A 23,687-nucleotide genomic window follows, 5' to 3' on the forward strand; every position below is an offset into this window, starting at 1 on the left:
GTAGAATTCATCAATGCAGACATCTGCTCCTAGGCTTTTGTTTGTTGGGAGGTTTTGATTACTGATTTAGTCTTCCTACTAGTAATTGTTCTGTTCAGATTTTCTGTTTCTTCATGATTCAGTCTTGGCAGGTTGTGTTTCTAGGAATGTATTTATTACTTATAGGTTATCTAATATGTTGGTGTATAATTGTTTATAGTAGTCTCTTATGATCCGTTTTCTTTCTGTGGTATCAGTTGTAATGTCTCCTCTTTAATGTCTGATTTTATTTCAGTCCTTTTTTTCTAAGTGAGTCTAGCTAAATATTTGTATATTTTATCATTTTAGAAAAACAGCTCAAGCTTCTATTTCATTTACTTCCATTCTTATCTTTGATATTTACTTCCTTCTACTAAGTTTGGGCATAGTTTGTTCTTTTTCTAGTTCCTTGAGGTTGTTTGAGAACTTCCTTATTTCTTGAGGTAGCATTTATAACTATGAACCTCCTTTTCGGACTGCTTTTGCAGCATTCCATAAGTTTTGGTATGTTGTATTTACATTTTTCATTTGTCACAAGATTTTTGGCTGTTTTGTAATTCCTTTGTTCTTTTCTTGTTCTCTTGCTCTCTTCCTTTGTGATTTGACTGTTTTCTGTATTGGTATGCCTAGATTGCTTTCTCTTTATTTTTGTGTGTCTACAAAAGTTTTTTGTTTTGTGGTCACCATGAGGTTTACATAAAACAATTTACAACAGTCTATTTTTAGTTGATAATAACTTAAGTTTGAATGCATTCTAAAGCTCTACATTTTTAATCTCTCTCCCTGCCACACACTTAAGAAAGATCTCACAGTTTACATCTCCTTGTGTATCCATTAACAAATTATTGTAGTTGTAGTTATTTTTACTACATTTGTCTTTTAACATTTATACTAGATTTATAAGTGATCAGCTCAACACCATAATATTAGGTTATTCTGAATTTAACTATATGTTTATCTTTGCCTGTGAGATTTATACTTTCATATGTTTTCCTGTTACTAATTAGTGCCCTTTCATTTCAGCTTAAAGAAGTCCCTTTAACATTTCTTATAAGGCCGGTCTAGTGGCGATGAATACCTTCAGCTTTTGCTTGTCTGGAAAGCTTTTATTTCTCCTTCAATTCTGAAGGACAACTTTGCCAGGTAGAGTATTCTTAGTTTGGCAATTTTTTTTTTCTTTCAGTACTTTGAACATATTGCGCCACTCTCTTCTGGCCTTTCGTTTCTGCCTAAAAATCTCTTGATGTTCTTAATGGGGGTTCCCTTGTATGTAATAAATTGCTTTTCTCTTGATGCTTTTAATATTTTTTCCTTCAGCTTTTGCTTGTCTGGAAACTTGTCTTTAACTTTTGACAATTTAATCATAGTATTTCTTTGGATTCATCTTTTTTGGAATTCTGGGCTTACTAGATCTAAATGTCTGTTTCCTTCCCCTGGTTAGGGAAATTTTCAGCCATGATTTCTTGAAATAAACTTTCTGCCTCTTTCCTTCTCTCTGCTTCTTGGACCCCTGTGATGCAAATAGCAGTCTGCTTAATGTTGTCCTTTAAGTCCCTTAAGCTATCTTTACTGTTTTTCATTCTTTTTTCTTTTTGCTGATCTGATGAGATGAGTTCCAGTACCCTGCCTTCTGGTTTGCTGGTCCTTTCTACCACTTCATCTAGCCCGTCGTGGAATCCCTCTGTTGAATTTCTTCCTTTCAGTTACTGTATTCTGCACCTCTAAGATTTATGTTGGGTCCTTATATTTTCTCATCTTGTTTATGTATTATTCTCCCAACCTCAGTGAGCATCTTTATGACCATTATTTTGAGTTTCTTATCAGGTAAATTACTTATTTCTGTTTCATTATGATCTTTTTCTTGTGTTTTTATCTTGGTCTTTCATTTGGAACATATTTCTCTAATCGTTTTTCTTGTCACTCTCTGTGGTTTGTGTGCATTAGATAAAACAGCCACCTTTCTGAGTCTTGAAGTGGCCTCATGTAAGAGATGAACTTTATTGTTCGACCTTGTCCTAACTCTTGGTAATTGTTCAAAAGTTTGTTATTGTCCATCCTACTTTGTTCTTAGTGGCTCCCTGTAGTTAAGGGTGTGCCAAGACCTATAAGTGTTCCAAAAGGGAGGATTTCATTGAGCACCTAGATAGATACAGGTTAAATGGAAACTGGACCCTCGTGCAACTGCTTCTAAAGTATGCAAATACTTTTCAAATACTCTTTTGGGATAAGACTGGGAGATGGGCTTTTCTGTCTGTTCCCTCTGCACCAAGCCCGGGGTGGGGGTGGGGGTGGGGGTTCAACAGCCAGAGTTAAGAACCATTTGTTTGCTGCCATCCCTTTGACCCTGTGAGCATGAGTCCTGCTGGTCATCAGAGCCAGGCTATCAAGGGATGTGTCCTCTGGGCAGCAGCCACAAAAACTGGGACACCAGATGTGTGCACAACCTTCATTCACAGAAATACCAGAGGTGTGTGGTGGGGCAGAGGGAAAGTGTGACGATGGCATCCAGTGGCTTCCCGTCCCTGGAGAGGACTGCAGTTGACCCCTAGATATTGTTTAATTATAAGTCTGACCCTCAGGCTGCATCTTTTCAGATCTACAGATAGGCCTATTTCAAGGAAAGACTGAGCATTTCAGACTGCTGCCTCAGTGCTGGGCCCTGGGAAAATAGCTGGTTAAGAACTGTTACTCTGTTTTTATAGTCCTGGGGGACCCAGAATAAAGGCTGGCTGGCAGTGCCAGAAAATAAAGGGGTGTGTCCTATGGGCAGCAGCTGCAAAAGCCAGGGTGTCAGACATAGGCACAAGCTCCTTTCTGGGAAATAATGGCAACCTGGAATGTGGCAGAAGGAAAACACGAAGATACCGCCTGCTGGCCTCCCTGGTCTCTGGGGAGTACTGCAGTTGACATCTATTATTAGATGTGTGTTAAATTAGAAACCTACTCCTTAGGCCAAAGTAAATAGGCCTCTTTCCCCAAAAGACTTCTGATCCCAGTCCGCTGTGCACTGTGCCTGGAAGGTGAATCAACATGAGAACTGTCTCTCGTTTCACATCGCCTGTGAGTCTCGTGGACCCAGGTCCTGTTGGCTTTCAGGCTAGATGACTGGGGGACCAAAGTCATCTAGTGCAAACTCATCTCTCAGGTGCAAGTCTTAAAAGTTGGGGTGCCAGACATAGAGTCCAAACTCTTTTCTCCTCCGAGAGAATCTGGGAGTTATGAGTTCCCTTCCAACTGTGCATCACTCTGCTAAGGGTGGGTTGGTTTTACGGTGAGATTGTGATCAGCCTCTCCTTCCCATTTCAACATGAGTTTTTTCTCGTTTGCCAGACATGTAGGAGTCATTTAGCTAGTTTCTGGATTTCTTTCAGAGGGAATTGCTCAATATGTAGCTGTAGATTTGGGTGTCCGCGGGAATAAGTTGAGGAACCTCCTATGTTGCCATTTTGTTTTTCCTGTATTGCCATTTTGACCCTGAATTCTGTAATACAGTTTTGTAGATAATTATCACAGTCTTCCTATTTTGGGGATGTGAAACATGGTAAATAGTGTCCCCATTTGCTTTGAGGCATAGGGTCCCTGTGCTCTCTTTCCCAGTCCTGATCTAACACTCAGCTGCTTTGTGACTCTAGAAAAATAACTGTGTGCTGCCTGAGGATGTGAAGAATTTTTATCTAATGACCAATGGTTTCCACATGACCTGGAGTGTGAAGCTGGATGGTGAGTCAGCCCCTTTGCTGTAGGGGAACCTTGAGACGTTAGATGAGACCACTCTGAGGGCCTTTACAACTTTTGAGTCTTTGAATCTGGACGGTGTTCCTGGGTTCTCCTAAAGTGCAGTGTTCAGAAGCTGTGACCAAAGCTGACATACACGTACCGTCAATTCTTCACACCCCTGCCTTGTGCCAGAGTCTAGCCAGTACTTAACTGTAATCTCAATGTAGAGGCTTCCTGTTAGAATGAGGAAGAGGAAAAAATCACGACACACAGATCCTGAGCCACCTCAAAATTAAAGCCTCTGAAGACTCCACCTCCGAGCAGTCTCCTCAGGTTGAGCTGCAGTAACAGCCTCTAGTGGTCATAAGAGGGTCCCTTTCCTTCATTCCCAGAGTAGCAAAGACCTCAGGGCTCTGACCCTCAAACCCTTCTCTCCCTCACATCTCTTCAGCCTAGGTTACCAACCATCTCAGTTTGCAGGCAGTTATCTTTAGTATTAAATATGTGTGGGACAGATTTTTGTGTTGTGGATGTGGGAACTCACAACTTGGTACATGTCAGAGATTCAGGTACTATATAGACATGAAAGGCAGTGCTGCATATTTAGGTGAAGACTAGTAAAATTTCATAGGTTAGGAAATCCTGATCCAGCCCCTGGAGTCCAGCTCATTCTTGGCACAGACTTCCATGTCTCCAGGAGGCCTTTTTTGCTTCCACACTCTAGCTATGTAGATCTGCTTTGGTCCTTGGGAAGCACCCTACACCTCTCCATGCTGTCACCGAGAATGCAATAACTTCTGTTGCACAGTAAATCTGCAGAATGGACTTCTCGCCTTCATTGCCTCGGTCTCCTGAGTTTCCCCTTTTTTGGTGATTCCCAAAGCATTCTTATTTCTCTCTCACAGATGAGCAGAGGCACTTTTAATAGCTTACTCCGGAGCATTTAACATGAACATTTAGCTCAGAATCATTTCCTCCAATGGTCTAGAAACCACTCATCACCAGTATCAGCACCCTCCTTTGTAGCATGGACATGGCCTTTGGAATCTGGAGCAACTGAGAGAGTAGGCAGAGCCTAGACTGTCAGATTCTTTCTTGCCCACATCGTGGAGAGGTTAGCTCCTTCACAAGCCTGCCTCAGAAAAGAAACATTTCATGAAGGTTTCATGAATGAGTCCCCCCCTCATTACAATACCTTCTCCAGTTTATTCCTCTCAACCCATCTTCCTATCCTTATCCCCATTACCATACCCCTTTTTTACTGGATAGATAAAGTCAGTAACAGAAAAACCAGCAGAAGCAGCTTCTGATGTTTACCTTTTTAGTGGTCTTTTCTTCTTGCATGTTCCATGGTCTATACTATACAGCAGCTCCTTTTCGCCTCAGCCATTCCAGTTTTTTAGCAGTCAGATGTCTAAGTCTTTGCGTACCATCCCAGGTCCAGCATTCTTCATTACAAGGATTCTGTATAATAAGTAAGGAAACTGGAGAGTCTGTTTCTTATTTACTCCCTAATCACAGAAGACTGGACCTAAGCAAGAAGTCTGCCAAATTCTCTCCACTGAATAAGGAAAAATGAAGTAGGGGGGAGATATTTTCCATTGCGAAAGCTTATAATACGAAGACAAGAAGGGGTCAGTTATATAACCAAAGCTGTTACCTCTTTGGAAAGTATAATCTTTCATGCAAGGTAAAGAGGAGTAAAACCATTTTTAAGTCCATTGCTGTTCATACATGGCCCCTACCCTAGATTTCCCAGTTCCTTTTGAGCATCCCCGTGTTAAATTTTCAATACTTTGCCCTAACACATTCAGTGGGGACTCTTCACCCGTGACCCCAATTGCTTTCTTTGCATGAAAGGTTGGTGCTTTAGAAAATGTAGTGCATTGATTCTCTTCTTTCCACTTTCCATCAGATTCCTCAGCCTTGGGATCAAACAATAGCTGGGCTTAAATCACTTAGGCAGAAGCTCTGCTGATGACCATGGTAGCTAGGCTGTTACTCCATGTAATTCTCCTTTTTAATGTTCCCATAGAGCACACCATTCCATTGGGCAACATGGCAATTAACAGCATCACAAAACTGACTCAACTCAACCAGTCTTCCATGTACTCACTTCCTAATGCACCAACTCTGGCAGACCTGGACGATGACGCAGAAGAAGGTACCTGGGGGAACTTCTACTCTGAGTTAGAAATCAGCCTATAGTATGTTGCCTCCACTCTTCCCATTCATGGCTTCTCAGGACTGTAGGAGTAGATAAAAACAGCCTCTATCAAAGGAAATTTCCATGAAGAAAATGCCAGGATTGGAATCTTTGTTTCTAGCACCCATTTCAGTGCCAGGCACATTGTAGACACTTAACGAAATAGTTGGTAAATGAATGAATGTTATAGATTAAACTTCACTCAACATTTCAGGATCAGGAGGATTCTGGGAACATGGCAGTCTTAATGCAGCTGCCTTCCTCCCTCTAGGCTCTTTGCCACTTCTGATTGAAATGGCTAATAGTTCAAATGGCTACCAAAGCTACGAGCAACTATGAGAAGTAAGGACTCCTTCAGTCAGAATTGTGTTTGGCTACGTATAATAGAGATCCAGTTACAATGGCTAAACTAAATAGAAGTTTACTTTTCTCATGACAAGAAATCTGGAACTAGGCTAGTGGAGCTACTTGAAAGCCAATGGTAAATTCTCCTTCTGGCTTCCCTGTGCACCAGGCTTTGGGTATGGTTTTCATCTCCATGAGTGAGGAATGTGGGCTCTATTTCCAAGCTTTAAGCCTATATTCCAGGCAAATAAAAGAGTAAAGGGCAGCATCTCTTGGCAAAATCTTTCCCTTTTTATCAGGAAAACAATCGTTTTCTCAGAAGCTCCTCAGTAGCCACTGGCCAGAACAGAATCAAAAGGTTACCCTGTGCTGCAAGGGAATCCAAGGAGCTGAGTTTGCTTAGCTGTGCAGTACTGATCCTCTCAGAGAGAATTGGGGTTTCAGTAAGAAAGAAAGGGAGGAGTAGGCAACTGCCATCTCCAGTGCTAAAGCCTTGGGGTACATTGAAGTCTTGGCAGAGAACTGTTGCCAGGCTTTCTCCTTCAACTGGACAATGGGAGGAGGAGTCTAGCAGCTGAGACTGGAAAAAAGTGATGGGCCCTGGGAAAAGCCCGTCACACAGAGATGTGTGGAATTCTCAAGGGTGGGGAAAAGGTCACAGTGACTTCATATCTGTGTGCTGGAGCTTGCTAACCCCTAAAAGATAAAGAAGTTGTGAAATGAGTGAATTGAGTCTTCCCTCCCCGTTGGGCTGGAATAGTAGAGGTAGACGGGATACCAGAGGTGATTTCCAGGGTCCTCAGCAAAGGACTGAGCGAGGGGTAGAGACCATATTGTCTTACATATTCATGGGGATAAAAACCACTTGGCCTTTCGGCATCTGCTGGATTCTAACCTCCAGCCCTGAGAACCTGGCCTTATTTAGAAATAGGATCATTACAGATGTAATTACATAGTTAAGATGAGGTCAGAGTAGGGTGGACCCCTGATCCAATATGATTGGTGTCCTTGTAAAAAGAATATTCGGAGACATAGGAAGAATGCTATTTGAAGAAGAAGGCAGAGATAGGATGGTACTACTACACACCAAGGAAGCGAAAAGTTTCAAGCAAACCCTAGAAGCTAGGGAAGAGGCATGGAACACATTCTTCCCCATAGTCCTCAAAAGGAACCATCTTTGTCAACCCCTTGATCTAGGGCTTGTAGCCTCCAGTACCATGAGACAACAAATTTCTGTTATTCAAGCACTCAGTTTATGGTACTTTATTATTGCAGCCCTAATGTACAAAGAATAATCCAAGGAACCTCATGGTAGAAATTGTAGTACTAAAGAAAAAAAAGAAACAGAAAGTAGAAGATCTTACGCTACTGTAGGGAAGAAATAGTATACCTTGTTGGAGGAAACAAGTGTCTTAGTGTACCAGTTTATTTCTGTAGAACAGATTACCACAAACTTATCACCTGACAGTTCTCATGAGTCAAGAATTCAGCTACAGATTATCAGGGTCTTCTGCTTAGGGTCTTACCAGGCTAAAATCAAGGTGTCAGCTGGTGCGCGATCTCAACTGTGGCACACGGGCTTCTTCCAAGATCACTGATGGTTAGCCTTATTCACTTCCTTGGAGTTATGGAACTAAGTCCCTGTTTTCTTGCTGACTATTGACCAGAGGTCACTCGCAGCTCCTATAGGCTGCCCTCAGATTCTAGGCACAGGACCCTCTCACAACATGGCAGCTTACTCCTCAGCCAGCAGGAAAATTTCTCTCTGGTCTGTTACAACAGAGTCTCATATACAAGGGAGTGACTTCTCCATCATATTCACAGGTCCTGACCACACTCAAGGGAAGGAGGTTATGCAAGGTGCGTATACCAAGGAGCAGGAATCTTGGGGACCATCTTAGAATTCTGCATACCATACTTGGTTACGGAAATAATGGTATATCGTTTTCAAATAAGGACAGACTCATATGGATCTAATCATACAAACAAACAAAAAGGAAGACAATCACTAAAGGAATTTAAAAACTACGTTAAAATCTCTAACCTAATAAGGGGAATGTTGAATCACATTAGAAAAAAATAAGAAAAAGGGAAAAGAAGAAACATAGTAAAATAAAGTAACATTGAAAGGAATAAAATAAAACAAATCAGTCATATTAAATGTGCTAGAATTAACTTTCCTTTTGAAAAACAAAGACTGTCAAATTGATATAAAAAGCAAAGCTCCTCTGTTATTTTCAGGAGCATACTTAAACTGATGAGAAGACTTCGTCTTCTCGTAATGGCACATAGGTAGTTCAGAGCAGCCTTCCTGCTGAAGACAACTGAAAAGTCAGGGCAAAATATAAAAACCATCCTAAAAAGAGCTAACAAGATGATGGGGTAGTACCAGCTCAACATCCAGAAGACAGAAATCTAGAGAAGAGGCTCAAAATGTGGGGTTGCTTTTGCCTGGGATACATTGTTCTTTTTAAAAGAGGCACTGAAGGGAGCATTTGAGATCTTGTTCCCTAGCGTATGTCATTAGTTTGGCTCAAATAAACTCGAATAAAAAATTCAAAATATATATATATATAAATATATATATATATATATATATATATATATATATATATATATATATATATAAAAGAGGCAATGAGGCTGCTGAAAAGCTGAGGATTTGCCCTGTATGTGAGACTAGGAAAATAAAATGGAGCCCAGGAAGTACAGATGATGGCACTCATAAAACCAGCCTGCCCTTTGTGTTGGCTCCGTACCCTAGATGAACCAGGAGTAGCCACTCTTCACATGGACTGAAGCTCAGGTATAAGCCACCCATGTGTCCCAGAAAATGTTAAATCCCCAAATTAGACTAAATTGATTCCACATTACTGATCTCCTTAGGGGCCTGGCAGAAAGAAACATTCTAGAGAAATGTTCTAAAATTGATTGTGTTAATGGTTGCACAACTCTACATATACTAAAAACCATTGAACAGCACACTTTAAATGAGTGAATGTACGAGTATGATAGGTGAATTATATCTCAATATAAAGCTCTCATATAAAAAGAAAATTCTACCTTCAAGGAAGGTAACATTATACCCCAAATTATTTTAATAAAATGATTTCAGAAAATAATTCATACTAAAAAATAACTAGGCATATGAAAAAAAAGAAACCATGAACAAGAACCAGCACAAATGACAGGTAATAGAGATCCACTGGTATTCCCGAGGGTAAAATTATTAGGTACAGACTGTAAAATAATATGCTAGTACACACTAATACACACATGGATATAAAACCAAACCAAAAGTTCAGTGAGGAACCAATATCAGTGACATTGCAGATTTGAAGAAAAAAAAATTAAGTATTGACTGTCAGCTTCTGGTAATGGAAGACTGCCTTTCATTAGGTCAAGACTTGTGCCAATAATACTTTAAACTGGGGAAAAACTTAAAACAGTTACCTAAAAGGACTGGAGAGTAACCAATAACAAGTAACTGGCAAAAGGGAACCCCACTGAATGAGTTTCCTAGTTTGAGAACTTTTCACCGGGGGGCAGATTCCAGTCACCCTCATTCAGGGCTGCACAAACTCGGTGGGACCCTGCAGTTGGGATTCTCATTTGATCCACAGTGGAGTCAGAGACCAGACACATCCTCCCACCTGGAACAGACAAACGTATATAAAATATATATAAAAAATATATATATAAAAAAACACAGACAAAATATATAAAATAATGGGTTTCAAGACACTGACTATCAGGCAACAAAGGAGAATGAACTGAGAGATGGGGAACAAGGTGAAAGCTAGCTTATTGCCTGAGAGAGTTTCTAGTCTACTGCATAGAGAGAGAAACCTAAGCAGAACCTATCGAATTAAGAAGAAAGACAAAGGTAAGAGCCTCGTGAGATGAAGACAGCTCAAGTTCATAGGACTGAGTAACAGAGGGAAGAATTTTTTGATTTCCCAGTGCATGTAATTATGTTTACAGAATACTGTAGCCCATTAAGTGTACATTAGCATTATGTCTAAAAAATGTACACACCTTAATTACAAAATACTTGATTGCTAAAACATGCTATCATCTGAGTCTTCAGTGACTCATAATGTTTTTGCTGGTGGAGGGTCTTTATCTTTGATTTGTAAAAATGCAGTATCTGAGAAGTGCAATGAAGCAAAGTGCAATAAAACGAGGTATGCCTGTAATGAAAACACCAGAACATAAGGACATGTACAGACATGATTAGTGTAGAATTCATAGCAGAATAATGATAAGTGAATGCCTGTTAATAGGGCATGGTGGGGTAAATGAGTATACATCCACTCCCATAGACTACCACGCAGCCGTTAAACAGAATGAATAAGAGTTACGCCACATGTCTCAGAGGGCTTTCCAATGGTATTATTGCCCAGAAAGCAAGATTCAGATATAATGTATGTGATACCCCATTTTTATATAATAAATAATTTTGACAAAACGTAAATATTAAATATATATCTATAGGTATGTTTAATACCATATGAGATCAAGAAGAATATGAAGGTATAACCTCTAGGGGAGGAGAAAGCTATGTTAAAAAAAGAAAAAAACATTTTTAATTAGAAATGTAAATATTTATGCATTTATATAAAAATTATGTACATATAAATCAAAAATATTATTTAATAAAGTTTGGTATAGCCAGTCTCTCCAAGGTTTGTAAAGTCTCTCCATCCCAGTCACTATTACTAATCTTCATTGCATAATAGCTGTAATGAAAGCAGCAGGAGAGAAGCTTTCTGATGCTTACATCTAAGAATTTATCTTTTTTTCTGTTATTCCATAATATTTGATTTCTAGGTAGGTATTTCTGACTGAACTAGACTTTATAATTATATACATATGTGTGTGTATATACATGTATATACACACACATTATAATTAAATATATACATTTTAGACTGAGGAAGAGATTCTAATCAAAAGATCATCACATGTTATAAATGAGGGGAAAGCAGTTATCTGAGAAAAAAGTTATGTCAACACCAGATCATTCAGATGAATCTGCCTTTATGTCGTCCCACTCCCAAGAAGTTCCATTTGTTTTCCTCATGACACCTTCCCCCAGATTCCATGATACTGTCTGTTGGTGATAGGGGAGCTCAGACAGAAGGCCTAGACCATGGATAAGATCCAGGGCATTTAGATTATAGAATTCATTTAGCCCACATTTGAAAATAATAGTTAAGAATATGTCTAAGAGAAGGCTTTTTGCCCCCATTTTCTCACCCTAGCAAAGCTGGATTAGTAGTATGAGTTTGAGTTGAGTATGTTTGAACATTACCATGAACTTCTGGGTTTGCAGCCAATGAGAACCAGCCAGAGAAGCCTCACTTTGATTCCCGCAGTGTGCTATTTGAGCTGGATCCTTGCAATGGGAATGGGAAGGTTTGTCTGGTCTACAAAAAAGGGAAACCAGGTAAGACTCACTGACAAGCACAGTCCTATAGTTTGGATATGGCCTTGGCTGGCCTTGCTGTCTAGCCATCAGGCAAAAGGCACATTCCTCCCTGGCCTCCTGAGATACCACCAGGTCTTTTGTAGGTGCCAAGACCTTTCTGAGCTTCCACCTCAAGGCCAATTACTAGAGTCTTTAAGCTATTGTCATTTGTGAGTTATTGCAAAATAATGGGATTAGGAAAGTAAGTGAATAAAAACTAAAAGAAATTGTCGTTCTGTTTATAACTCCTCCAGCAGGCTCATATATTAGAAAAGCATTCCAGGAAAAACATGTTTCTTCCATACTTCTTTATGTAGGTCAATTAACAGCAATAAATACTTGAATTACTAGACCTCAGTCTAAGACCCCAGATGGGAAATCAAGAGAAAAGGGCTCCAGCCCCTTAAGCAGTGGCCACCACCTGGCCCTCGAATTACAGTTCAGGCCTTGGCCTACAGACTGTGAAACTACAGAGCTGGACAAGGCCCAGCCTTCTTCACCTGGCGCTTTGCCTAGTAGGGGTGAGAAGATACTCCAGGATTCACCTTATCTCTGGGGGAAGGAGAGATGCTCTCTAGCTGGAGGAGTCTTTACGAAGTGAACTTTGAGCTGCATCTTGAATTATGGGTAGGAATGAGATATGCGGTGGGGATGGGGGGTGTTAGTGGGGTAAAGGAGGCATCCAAGCCTAGAGATATGGGTAAAAGCCATGCCATGGGAAAGTGTAACTGATTTGGGGGGAATGACAAATAATTCCAGTTCACTGGGCCACATGGTTTATCGTATGGTCGAGGAAATGAAGCCAGAAGGCCAGTTGTTCCCCTTCATGTGGAGTTCTGGAAGCCAGAGGAAGGAGTCTGGACATAACGTGGAAGAGACTGGGGAGTTAAGGTTGTTTAGCAGAAGAGTAGCAGGATTCGAATGAAAATGTATGTAACCACAAGCAGTTTGGGAAAAGGAAGAGACTGGAGGATGGAGGCCACTTAGAGAGATGTGACAGCCATTGGACATGAGATGAACTAGGAGAAGCCTACAGTAGTAAGAATGAACGGTCAGAAGCAAATGTGAAGCAGGAGCTGGTAAGATGGTGCTGCTTCAGCTCCACCAGGACATCACATACCAGCATGGGCAGGATTCCCAGGAGAGGGAGCTAGTCTGGACTCCTCCAAGGTGATTTCTCACAGCACTTCCAATTCCTGTCAGTTTCTCTCCATCAGGAAAGCTGAGACCACAGTGTGTACCCAGTGGGGAGGGGAGTGCTGATTCTGCACAGGAAAGGAGTGCCGTGTAGGTAGCCTTACGCACAGATGACCAAAGCCCAGCAGGTAGCTGGTCGACTGACGGATGAAGACATTGTAAAATACCAAAGAAGCCAACTGGTAACAGTAGCCACTGGAGAATGAGACTGGGAGGTTGGAAGGGAAGAAAGGGAACATTTACTTATGTTTTACACCCACTCTACTATTCGAATCTTTTTTCACCATGAGTATATACTCATGGTTATTGACTTCATAGATAAAAGGAAAAAAGTGTTAAGCCATCCCTTCATTTATTTATTTTGCTTGCTATTTCAGCATTAGCGAAAGACACCGAGATCTGGTTCCTGGACAGAGCATTATACTGGCATTTTCTCACAGATACCTTTACTGCCTATTACCGCCTGCTCATCACCCACCTGGGCCTGCCCCAGTGGCAGTATGCCTTCACCAACTATGGCATTAGCCCACAGGCCAAGGTAAGGGAGGACCGCCTGTCATCTCACAGTGTAGGATGCGTCAGTCTTCTAAGGAAATGTTTAAACTGCAGATTCCCAGCTTCCTCATCTGGTTCAGGAGATCAGGGGTGGAGCCTAGAAACCGGCGTTTTCACTAAGCATGGCAGGTGCTTCCAGGAGAGGTGGACAACCTCACTTGAGGCTGACCTAGTTAAGTGGTTCCCACATTTGGCTGGGCCTCAGAAGCATGTGGGGAGTTTTTCCTGATAACATTTTATTGGGGACTTAGGTCTGATGGTGGGTTTGGGCCAGGCAGTACCTGCACACGGGAACACTGAAAAGTCGGTCTCTTATTCCCTGGTTCTCCAGCCTCCCACAGCACTTCCCCACAGGCAGCCACGGTTAGTTTCTTGTATGCCCTTACCGAGGTACTCTATTGCATATAAAGCACGCATGCACGAGTTTTTGGTTCCTTTTTTCTAAATCACTAGAGCAAAATACAATTCACATTGTTCTGCACTTGCTTTCACCTCACACTCCATCTTGGAACTCATTCCCTATCAGTACATAGAGAGCTGTCCTGTTTAATGATACGGTGTACCCCGAAGTATGGATATGCCTCATTTATATTACACAGCCTGCCACAGCCACCTGATGGGCCGTGACTGGTCGGAGGGCGGAACAATTAGAAGGGCACTGTCCCCTGCTGATTTGGGACCTAGCATCCCAGGCTCAGGACTCACTAGATCAGAAGGAAGGAAGTTTACTCGGGTTCTTTGTCCTTATGCTGCACTTGTTGTGAAGGTTCTGAGATCTCATAAAGCAATGTGTGTTCATCACATTTACTTGAAGGAAGTGCTAATAGATTTCCAAGGCAGTTTTTCATAAAAGCTTACTCTCTTTACCTCATCTCTCCAGCTCTCTACCCTGTATCCCCACGAAAAAGCAGGAACAAGGACATGTCTCCTGTGAATTGACCCTCTCCCCCAATTCTACCTTACAGCAATGGTTCAACATGTATAAACCCATCACCTACAACACAAATCTGCTCACGGAAGAGACTGACTCCTTTGTGAACAAGCTGGATCCCAGCAAAGTGTTCAAGAGCAAGAACAAGACCTCAGTCTCCAAAAAGAAAGGGCCTGTTCAGCCTGCAGGGGGCCAGAAAGGGCCCTCAGCTCCTCCCTCCGCTTCTAAATCTTCCTCTGGCTCAGGAAACCCTGTCCGGAAATGAGCAGTCTCACCTCCAGCTCCCTGCCTGCCCCACAGTGAGGATTTCCATGCACAGATGCCCCAGGAGTGGCCCACGCTTCAGATTCTGTGTGTGGAACCATAGAACCCCTTCCCATCCAAGTGACCAAAATCTCAGTCCTTTTACTCCCATTAGCGTTAGCCAGGAGTTGGAAGGGCATACTCAGGTCTCCCCAAGAGTCTTCCTCTCATGTCCCCGCAGCAGGTAGTGCCACCCCCTGCCCCCACAAGGTGTGGAGAAGTTTAGATCTTGTTTAAGAGGTCAGATCAGTCTGTGAAGCACTTGCCTCTTTCCAGCTGGGACCCCCTACCCCTCAGCTGTGATTAGAAACGAAACCGCTGGTTTTGACCCATGAAGCATTAGAAATGCATTGTTCAGCTGATAGCCGCTAGTCACGTGTGGCTGTTTACTTTTAAGTTATATCAAAAATTCAGTCCCTCGGTTGCATTATAGCCACATTTTGAGTATTCATGTAGCTAGTGGGTTCCATAGAGACAGCACAGAGATAATAGAACACTTCCATCATCACAGAAAGTTCTGTTGGACAGCACTGCATGAGAATATGTTCACACTGCTCTGCCTCAGATCAGTTCACTTCTGTTAGAGAATGTTGATACCTTAATGTGATGGGTCATAATGTTCCTTGAAAATACAGTTGTATGTTTTTTATATCCTTCACCACAAATCTCACTCTACTCATTTTCAGTTTCCTGTAGTTTCTCATCTTTATCAGTTTCCTATACAGTGTCTTGCTTCCAGTTTTATGTTGTGATGTTTGCCAAAATAATCCGTCTGTTTTGTTTTTTAAAGAAATGATTCTGCTGTACTTCAGCCATCTAAAATCAAACTCCCAAGAATTGCTTTGTAGGACTCTTCATGAAGAGTTTTGATGAAACCAGTCATTGTTGACAAGAGCTTTCCACCTGCTTTGCCTACTCGGCTGCTTAATAATTGGAGTGGCAGAAAAGTACAGAGAGAGGCCAAGTTTTCAAGGACAATAGGTGAAGTTCAGTCTCCAACGTATTCGTTGCTGCCACAGCTGATCAGAGGGAGAACCAGCAGCGCCAGATGAGAGATTCCAGCACTTGGCTGCTTCTCCTAGACAAGTCAAGGTTAGAGGGGAATTAAGATGTCACGTTATTTTGCTGATATCCTTCCTCTAGTCCTTGTGGAGCCCCTGAATTACTTCTAAGTCAGTCCTGATTCAGTTCTAGATGTCACAAGTAAAGCAGCAGAGGAGCCACACGAGCAGTGGTGCCCTTCAAATCAGTGACAATCAGCGGGGAGTCCTTAAAGGGCTGTAGATGGAATGGAGTTCTGATAAGAAAAGGCTCAAGACCTGCCCCGTGAGGACCCGAGCAGTGAAGCAGAGCTGGCTCCTAAAACATAGAGCCCAGTACAAAATGAAGATGTGGGACTTCTGGGTCAAAACTCAGGAAAACATTGTACCACTAAGTGTGCTAAAGTGGTTTTCCTTTCTTCCATGGTCTCTCTGGTTTTTATTTGCTACTTAACGATGTTTTAAGTAAAGAAATATTAAAATTTTAAATTATTAGCATGAATTTTATCATTCATTTTGTCTAGTTTTAGATGCAAATATAAAAGCATTTAACTGATGCATAATCACCAAAATTACACAATTTGTATTTCGTAGCTTAGGTATACATCTTGTATGCATGTGTTCTTTCCATAACCGTGGAAACACTGAACAAAACTAGTTCAACTTTTATGTCACATCTTGGTACGTACGCATTCTCTCAGCACTCTCAGCTCACCGATGAATAAGGAAGGACTGAAAAACTATGAGCTCTGTACGTTTTCGTTTTCTTCTGTGTCATCGTTTCCAGCATAAGTGGTTGGCTAAGACAGGAAAGTGACATGAGTAAGAAAGGACATGTTAAGGTTCCATGGTCATTCATGCTTAGAATGCCATGAACTTCTTTTTGCATTGACATCAAGTCTGATTCAAATGGAAAGCAAGGCCTTTGGGGGCCCTCACTCAGTTTATTCATAACACGCTTACCTTGTACTGTGAATCTCGGAACACTCCTGTGATGGGCCCACTGGAATTCTGTGCTCAGGCGTCACGAAGGCTGCAACTGAGTGGGTCGTAAGGACTAGGACATACATATCGTCCGTATCGCCTGTGTATGCTCCTTTGCCTCATCAGACTTCACTTAAAACACACAAATTCAAAGATCAGATTAAGAACTACAAGATAGTGACAGGAGAGCATTGAACGAAATATGAAGCTCTTCTGAGTGGGGGGCCCTGTGTGACTGCCCCGTCACACACCCTGCTGAAGGAGGAAGGGAGCACTCCTGGGGAAAGACTTCGGACAATATGTAGGTTGAGTGGGTTACACAGGGAAAAAAAACTCATGAGATTGATGTTGCAACTAAAGCAATTAAAATGGCAGTAGGCTCTACTGTAAATGAACTGCCCAAGGAAGATGCCGTGCTGGAATCACAAAATGGGAATAAATCATAGCATGCCGTGGGAGAGAATAGTGCCTGTGTGATAGCACCAGACCTTAATCACAGAATTGTCCTTTGAGGACAAGAATTCCTAAGTGTAGAATTCCCAGGTCAGAACACAGTGTACGCAGGGGGTGGACAGACTTTCTTAGACACTATTTTAAGTTCTTGATGGAGTAAATGGCATTACAATGCAACTTCATATGCAAATTATACATAAAAACCTATATGTAAAATGAATAAACAGCAACAAAGTACTTACAAAGGTGTGTTCTCTGAGACCTGTGCTATCCATTACAGTGGTGACTAACCACAGGTACCAATTGAAACTTCAATTTAAAATTCTCCTCAGTCTAGTCACTTTTCAATGTGTTCAGGAATCACATGTCTAGTGGCTACCATACTGCATTGCAAAGGTACAGAACACACCCATCACCACAGAAAGTTCTGTTGGGCAGCCTCTCTCAGATCATCCGTGGCATGTTTTCTCATTACCATTTACAGAATAACTCGCTGCAAAGCCCTTTTACACCATGCAATACTCAACAAAGAACAGGGACATTGACCTGATTTAAGACTCCATTTTTTTTTTAAGAGCATCCTTTCCTACTTGACAAATTCTTTTTACAACTCTTGGCTTCTAGGGAAAGCCAGGACGAGTCAGCCTGCCACTGCACACCTCAGTAAAGTCATCTGGACAGACTGCTTGGAGTCTGGGCTTTGCTGCATGTGGTCCAAGGCCCTAAAGCAGCTCAAGTCACTAGGCTTCTCCAGGGTGGAAAACTGAGAGGAAGGAAGGAACAGGTTTTCTGCACCTTACAGCAGCTCATCTCCTCTGCCCTATCCCTCTTCACCCCCGCAGGGAGCAGGGGGGCCTGGCCTTGAGAACACCTTCCTGAGCTCAGAAAGGATCATTGGAGACACTCAAGAAATGTCATTTCTCAAATTACCTGCTATTCCTCTGGAGACCAAGTTAGCTTTCTCTTTCTCCGCAGCATAAAAGACTGGCAGAGAATACATTCCTTGTAAACCAACCAGGGACAGGGACACAAACAGCCCTCAGAATTGTTCAAGGGGCCGGCCCAGTGGCTCAGGTGGTTGGAGCTCCGTGCTCCTAACTCCGAAGGCTGCTGGTTCGATTCCCACATGGGCCAGTGGGCTCTCAACCACAAGGCTGCCGATTCGACTCCCACAAGGGATGGTGGGCTGCGACTCCTGAAACTAACAACGGCAACTGGACCTGGGGTTGAGCTGCGCCCTCCACAACTAAGACTAAAAGGACAACTTGAAGCTGAATGGCACCCTCCACAACTAAGACTGAAAGGACAACAACTTGACTTGGAAAAAAAAATCCTGGAAGTACACACTGTTCCCCAATAAAGTCCTGTTCCCCTTCCCCAATAAAAAATGTTTAAAAAAAAATAGAATCGTTTAAGACTAACAGAGAGAGTGATCTCATCCGTGAAGCAAAATCTGCAAGTGAGGGACAACTATTAGGACAAGATTAATAAGATGGAAAAGCAGCTTACCGTTACCGAGTCTCCAGTTCCCAACTTTACACTTGAAACTTTATTTGTAAACGAGGTCATCCCTTAGGACAGAGGTGGAAATACAGATTGCTCTTTACCATCTGCGTTTCAATGCCGTGTGCTTCCTGAGGCACACCTCCCATGCGTGTCCAGGTTCTGGAACAGTGCTGGGATTCTAGAATGTAGGTTTATTGGACAACTTCATAAGAAAAACTATTTTCCTTTAAATAGTTGATTCTCAGACTGTTGTGGTCTTAATTACTATATGTTTTCACAATTCATATTTTAGGCCATTCAAAAATGGGAAATCACCTTCAACATTATAACATCAATTAAAAACAGGAACAATCCCATCAAGCACAAGACAAATCCCAAATTTTGTTTTACCAAAGTACTGAGACTGGGCTATTGAAGGCCCTGGATTTTACAATGGTTATATAATAAAATAAAAATTACCCCTACGTTGTCATGTAAAAAAAAAAAGTCTTAACATTTGTTCATAAACAAGCTTATAAAGTTTAACCCAACAGTGAACTTCAATATACATGTTGATTTAGAAGGTTGTCTACATTTTCACAATTTTTCTAATTGCAGGACAGTTTTTCTTCCAAAAAGAAACAAGTTATTTGTTCATACCCGCTGAAAGGGGCTGCTGGATTAGAACCCATTTCCTTCCATTGAGATTACATTTCTGAGGATGGGTTGAGCCCAGAATGGGCTCCTTTATTCCCTGTCACTTCCAATTTCACACCTCATGTTTTAAACCAAGAAGGGCTCTGACATTGAATTGCTCTAATTCTGTAGCCAGGTTTACCACCAGCTGCTGTGTGCTGAGTTCCAGTAAAAATGACCTTGTCTAAATCAGCATATCATCAAAGACCCTCTTTTTCAGGGACTGGATAAAGCAGCTGCCAAAGCTTCCCCTGGCAGCCAGCTCTTCTTGTTTGAAAGTGGAGGTTTACAAAAATATAATTATTTCATCGAGCACACAATTCAAGCGTTTTGTTTGGTTGGTTAGTCGGTTGGGGTTTTTTTGGAAAAGGTGACTGCTTCATTTTCCCAGCCCACTACCCAGTCCCGAAGTATCTGTCCCTAAGTAGAACCCACTCCCAGAGAGCAGAGCAGGTTTAAAAGCATTTCTAGGCAGATGCTTATTAAGGGGTAGGGGCTCTCTCTAAGGTAAAATGAGCTTTCTGGTTTATTTCCGAAAGACCAGAAGCCAAGGCCTCTGTCTGTGTAGCTGGGTCAGCTGAATAGTCCAAGTACCGCAGTGGCCTCTCAGAGTCCAGGAAAACCTGCTGCTAACACAGAGGAACAGAGGGTGCCCTACTCACCCTTTGGTTGATTTAATGCCGTATCTATAATATCCTGCGCAGGTCCTCTATGGGATATCTTTCCTGTTTGATCAAACCCACTTCCTCACGTTTCCACCTAAATCAGATAACCTGTGGATTCTATCAAAATGAACAGAAGAAAATGTGTTAAATAGAAGCCTGTTGTCTAGCCCCTGCACTGGGAGATGAGGTGAGTGTGCTTCAGTCTCTGCCGACATGAAGACCGCACATGTATACCTCTTCCTGCCCTACCAGCCACAAGCAGGGAGCCTGTGGCTTGGAGCCCTGGAGGTGCCATAGGCCCAGCACCCACTGAACCTACATGATTGATGTACTGTGGTGTCACAGTCCTTCCTCAGTGATGGTCAGAATGTGCCAGTTTTCATTCTCAGTTGTTGCTTCTAATTAGCCAGCCTATTTAATGTTCCTGTACATGGAAAGCTGTACTTCCGAATTACAATACGTCTGGAAACAAATCGTTGATAACACAGTAGCTAGGAACAATTTCCACTACGTCAATAGCTAAAATCATGTTTGAACTACCAATTCCCCAAATCATAAATTTGCCCTTCTTCAGGTGGACGTTAAATATTCCTTTTCAAGACAATAATTAAATAGTGCCCCTTAAGAGAATATAATGGGTTGGCCCTCCTTCAGCTGAGTATCAGCAATCTTAATGACTTCTCACCTTATCCATTCACCAAAGTGGGAATTATTCCATCATAAAGTCACAAGAGAAGCCTTTGAACTTCTGAATCTTTCCTACTTGTGCCGATGTAGAAGGATGGGTGCTTGGGTAGGTAGATGGATTGCCAATTATTAAACATGAATGAAAAATGTGTGCATGGTTGTCAACCCTTATCAAAAGGAGTTTAGATGGCGCTGCCACCTTGTACACAACCAGGCCTCCAGGATTTCGGCTTGGTCAAGGTGGAATTGACTGGCCTCCCACACACCAGCCCGACTCCTGATTCAGGCAGTAGTGCATGTTTGGGTCCAAAAGCATAGATGATTATCCAACTAACAGAACATCTTACGGATTCTAAAAGACCAAAAAGGAACTAACCAGGAACTAGTATATGACAAACCAGGATATATTTCCTCCGATCTTCTGTCCTTGGGGAAAGTTACTCGGCATCTCTCGTCCTCAGTTTCTTCATACGTAAAATGAAAATGCAGAGTGGCTATGAGGATTATATAACACAGTACACAGCAAGTGTCCACACAGATGCCTTCAATAAATATTTGAACTATTTTAAAAATCATTCAGAAAGCCCATTTTTCCTTCCATGAATTGCAAACAGAAATGATTTTTCCACCCCATAGCCTACCTTTTTGGATAACATTGATGGGGCATTTGAATATCCTGTACTTCCATTGCAATTGCAAAGACATTTCATCCCCTATCCTAGGCTACTGGGTATTTATTTTTACTTTCTTCTCTGACAAAATGTATAAATAGTTGCACCGTAGTTGATTAAATTTTAATTTTAGTTGATGACCACCTCTCATCGTCCCCAGGTAAGCTCCCTAAGGGGAAGGATCATGACGCGTCTTTTCCCAGCTGAACCCCAGCCCCTGGCACAGGGTCACCTCCATAACAGACCCTCAGCGCATATCTGTGATTGGCACCGTATTAATTTCCTAGAGCTGCCATAACACACTACCACAAATTTCGTGGCTTAAAACAACTGAAATGTATTCTCTCATAGTTCTGGAAGCCGGAAGTTCAACCTCAGTTTCATTGAGCCATTATCAAGAGGTCAATGGGGACTCTCTCTCTACAGAAGCGCTAGGGGATAATTCGTCCCTTGCCTTTTCCCAGTCTCTGCCTCGTCTTCATAACTCCTCCTCCTTCCTAACTCCTCCTGTATCAAATCTCGCTCTGCCTCTCTCTTATCAGGACACACCTAGGTAATCCAGGATAATCTCTCCATGCCCAGACCTTAATTTATGCACATCTGAAAAGACCCTTCTTTATTACATTTAGAGGTTCCTGTGATTAGGACCTGCTCTCTTTGGGTAGCCATTATTTAGCCTACTACAATGGTATGTGGTGACATACCATCTCAGGACCATGAACACAGAAAAGGTGGATTTGGGAGCCGGGGACGATAAGGTGGCCCCCAAGGTAGGAGCTTAGAAACCAGGTCTCCTGACTTCCGGCCCCTATGTTCCTCCCTGCACTGTGTCAATGGACTTGGAAGAAAACAAAACGCGGTCTTCAGCCCTCCAAGGCCATGTGCACCCTTCCCTCCATCCCCAAATCCCTAACTTATTTTTAAAATAGAAAAACCTTAAGATGCCAAAGAAACTCAAATTCCAGACATCTTTAAGAGAAAAAGTGTTTGCCTTTCTTTACAGGCAGATTGGTAATTTCAACCCAAATTAAGACTTAGGCACAAGAATATCTAGGATGATAACCAGCAAGATTAGCAACAGCACCTCACAGGTGTAAGGTACCATTCACTTTAATGGTTCTCAAAGGTTTTTTAGAGAAACTTAACCTCCTTAATAAATGCTAATACAGGAAGCCCAAGCTAGTGGCAGCTAGCAGCGAGGCAACGAGCAATAGGAAAAATCTTTCAGTTTCATTAAAAACTACTAAACCAAGTTCCCAAGAAAAAGAGACCCTCTACTTAGCTGCAACCAAGAGATTAGTTTGCTTGCTTCGTCTGAGAATTTTTTTAATCCTTAAAATAAATATCAGATGTATTCAGTCACTTCCTTCCAAATGTGACCTTTTACTCTAAAGCAATAATTCTCAGCAGAACACCCAGAGGCCCCTGTAAGGGCGTCAAAGTATTTGTTCATTAACTGGTGCAACAAAAATGCATCTTCCTTTTGTTTGTACATCACGATTCCCAGTGATACAGATATTCCATGTCGATATTCAGTGCCAAGGCAAATAAATACACACAGACCACTAAACCATCTGCAGAATATTACACATTATTTAGAACCATAAGGAAATAAACATTAATACCTATGTATCCTTTTCAATACAGTGATTAAATAAACTCCATTGTCTGTAACACACAGACCTAACTCTTGCGGGTTCCAGGCTCGCCGGGTACTCACGCTCATCACGTATTACTTGACAAATGGCTGCTGGAAAGAGCTCCCTGTTGCTCAGTTAGTGGGGATGCAGAAGAGGGGGGACACAGTCACAGAGGCCTGAGGGGTGAACATATGATCTTTGGCTCTTCAGGCAACACCACTGAATCTTATCTATCAAATCCATATTCCTAAATCCAGATTTAGGAATGCAGAGTTACAGAGGTTTTGAAAGTAAGGCAAGGGTAGAATTAGTGTCCCAATGATCTTTCAAGCCCTAAAATACCTGCTGCAGTGGTTTACCTTTCCCTGGTTTTGAAGACAGAGGTTCTTCACGGAGAGCCATGCGTCTCTGGACCAAGGGATTTCAGTGGAGGGCTCAGCTACCACTTGGGTACCAGTGCCTTCAGCCTGGCTCTGAGCTTGCTCCCAGCCTCTCACGGTGCTTCCTACTGTGGACACCTTTGGGACTCATGACCTCTACCTCTGTCATTCTCTGTAAACAAATGACTTCGGACACTTTTTGAGAAAATGAATTTTCACATAGGAGATAAGTGAGGGAGTT

At 42.0% G+C, this 23,687-nt stretch overlaps 1 protein-coding gene across 12 annotated transcripts in view; it reads left to right on the plus strand.

Annotated features, from left to right (window-relative positions):
• Window positions 1–18,615, plus strand: part of TPGS2 (tubulin polyglutamylase complex subunit 2) — a 33,524-nt gene extending 14,909 nt beyond the window's left edge. For 2 of the 12 annotated variants that reach the window (XR_013995241.1, XR_013995243.1), the window contains 7 exons: window positions 3,651–3,738; window positions 5,771–5,899; window positions 8,111–8,146; window positions 11,625–11,738; window positions 13,334–13,494; window positions 14,477–15,837; window positions 18,065–18,615. Coding sequence is in view for 4 of the 12 variants with exons in the window: in XM_081078175.1 (XP_080934301.1) it covers window positions 3,651–3,738; window positions 5,771–5,899; window positions 8,111–8,146; window positions 11,625–11,738; window positions 13,334–13,494; window positions 14,477–14,707 (759 nt within the window). In the remaining 8 variants the exon portion in view is untranslated. Of the gene's footprint in view, window positions 1–3,650; window positions 3,739–5,770; window positions 5,900–8,110; window positions 8,147–11,624; window positions 11,739–13,333; window positions 13,495–14,476; window positions 16,275–17,846 lie in introns of those variants that run through there. The other 10 variants (XR_013995240.1, XR_013995247.1, XM_081078175.1 and 7 more) reach the window with 7 other exon arrangements.
• The last annotated feature ends 5,072 nt before the right edge of the window (window positions 18,616–23,687 follow it).

The sequence above is a fragment of the Rhinolophus hipposideros genome (assembly GCF_964194185.1).
Source record: "Rhinolophus hipposideros genome assembly, chromosome: 17".
Lineage (NCBI taxonomy): Eukaryota > Metazoa > Chordata > Mammalia > Chiroptera > Rhinolophidae > Rhinolophus > Rhinolophus hipposideros.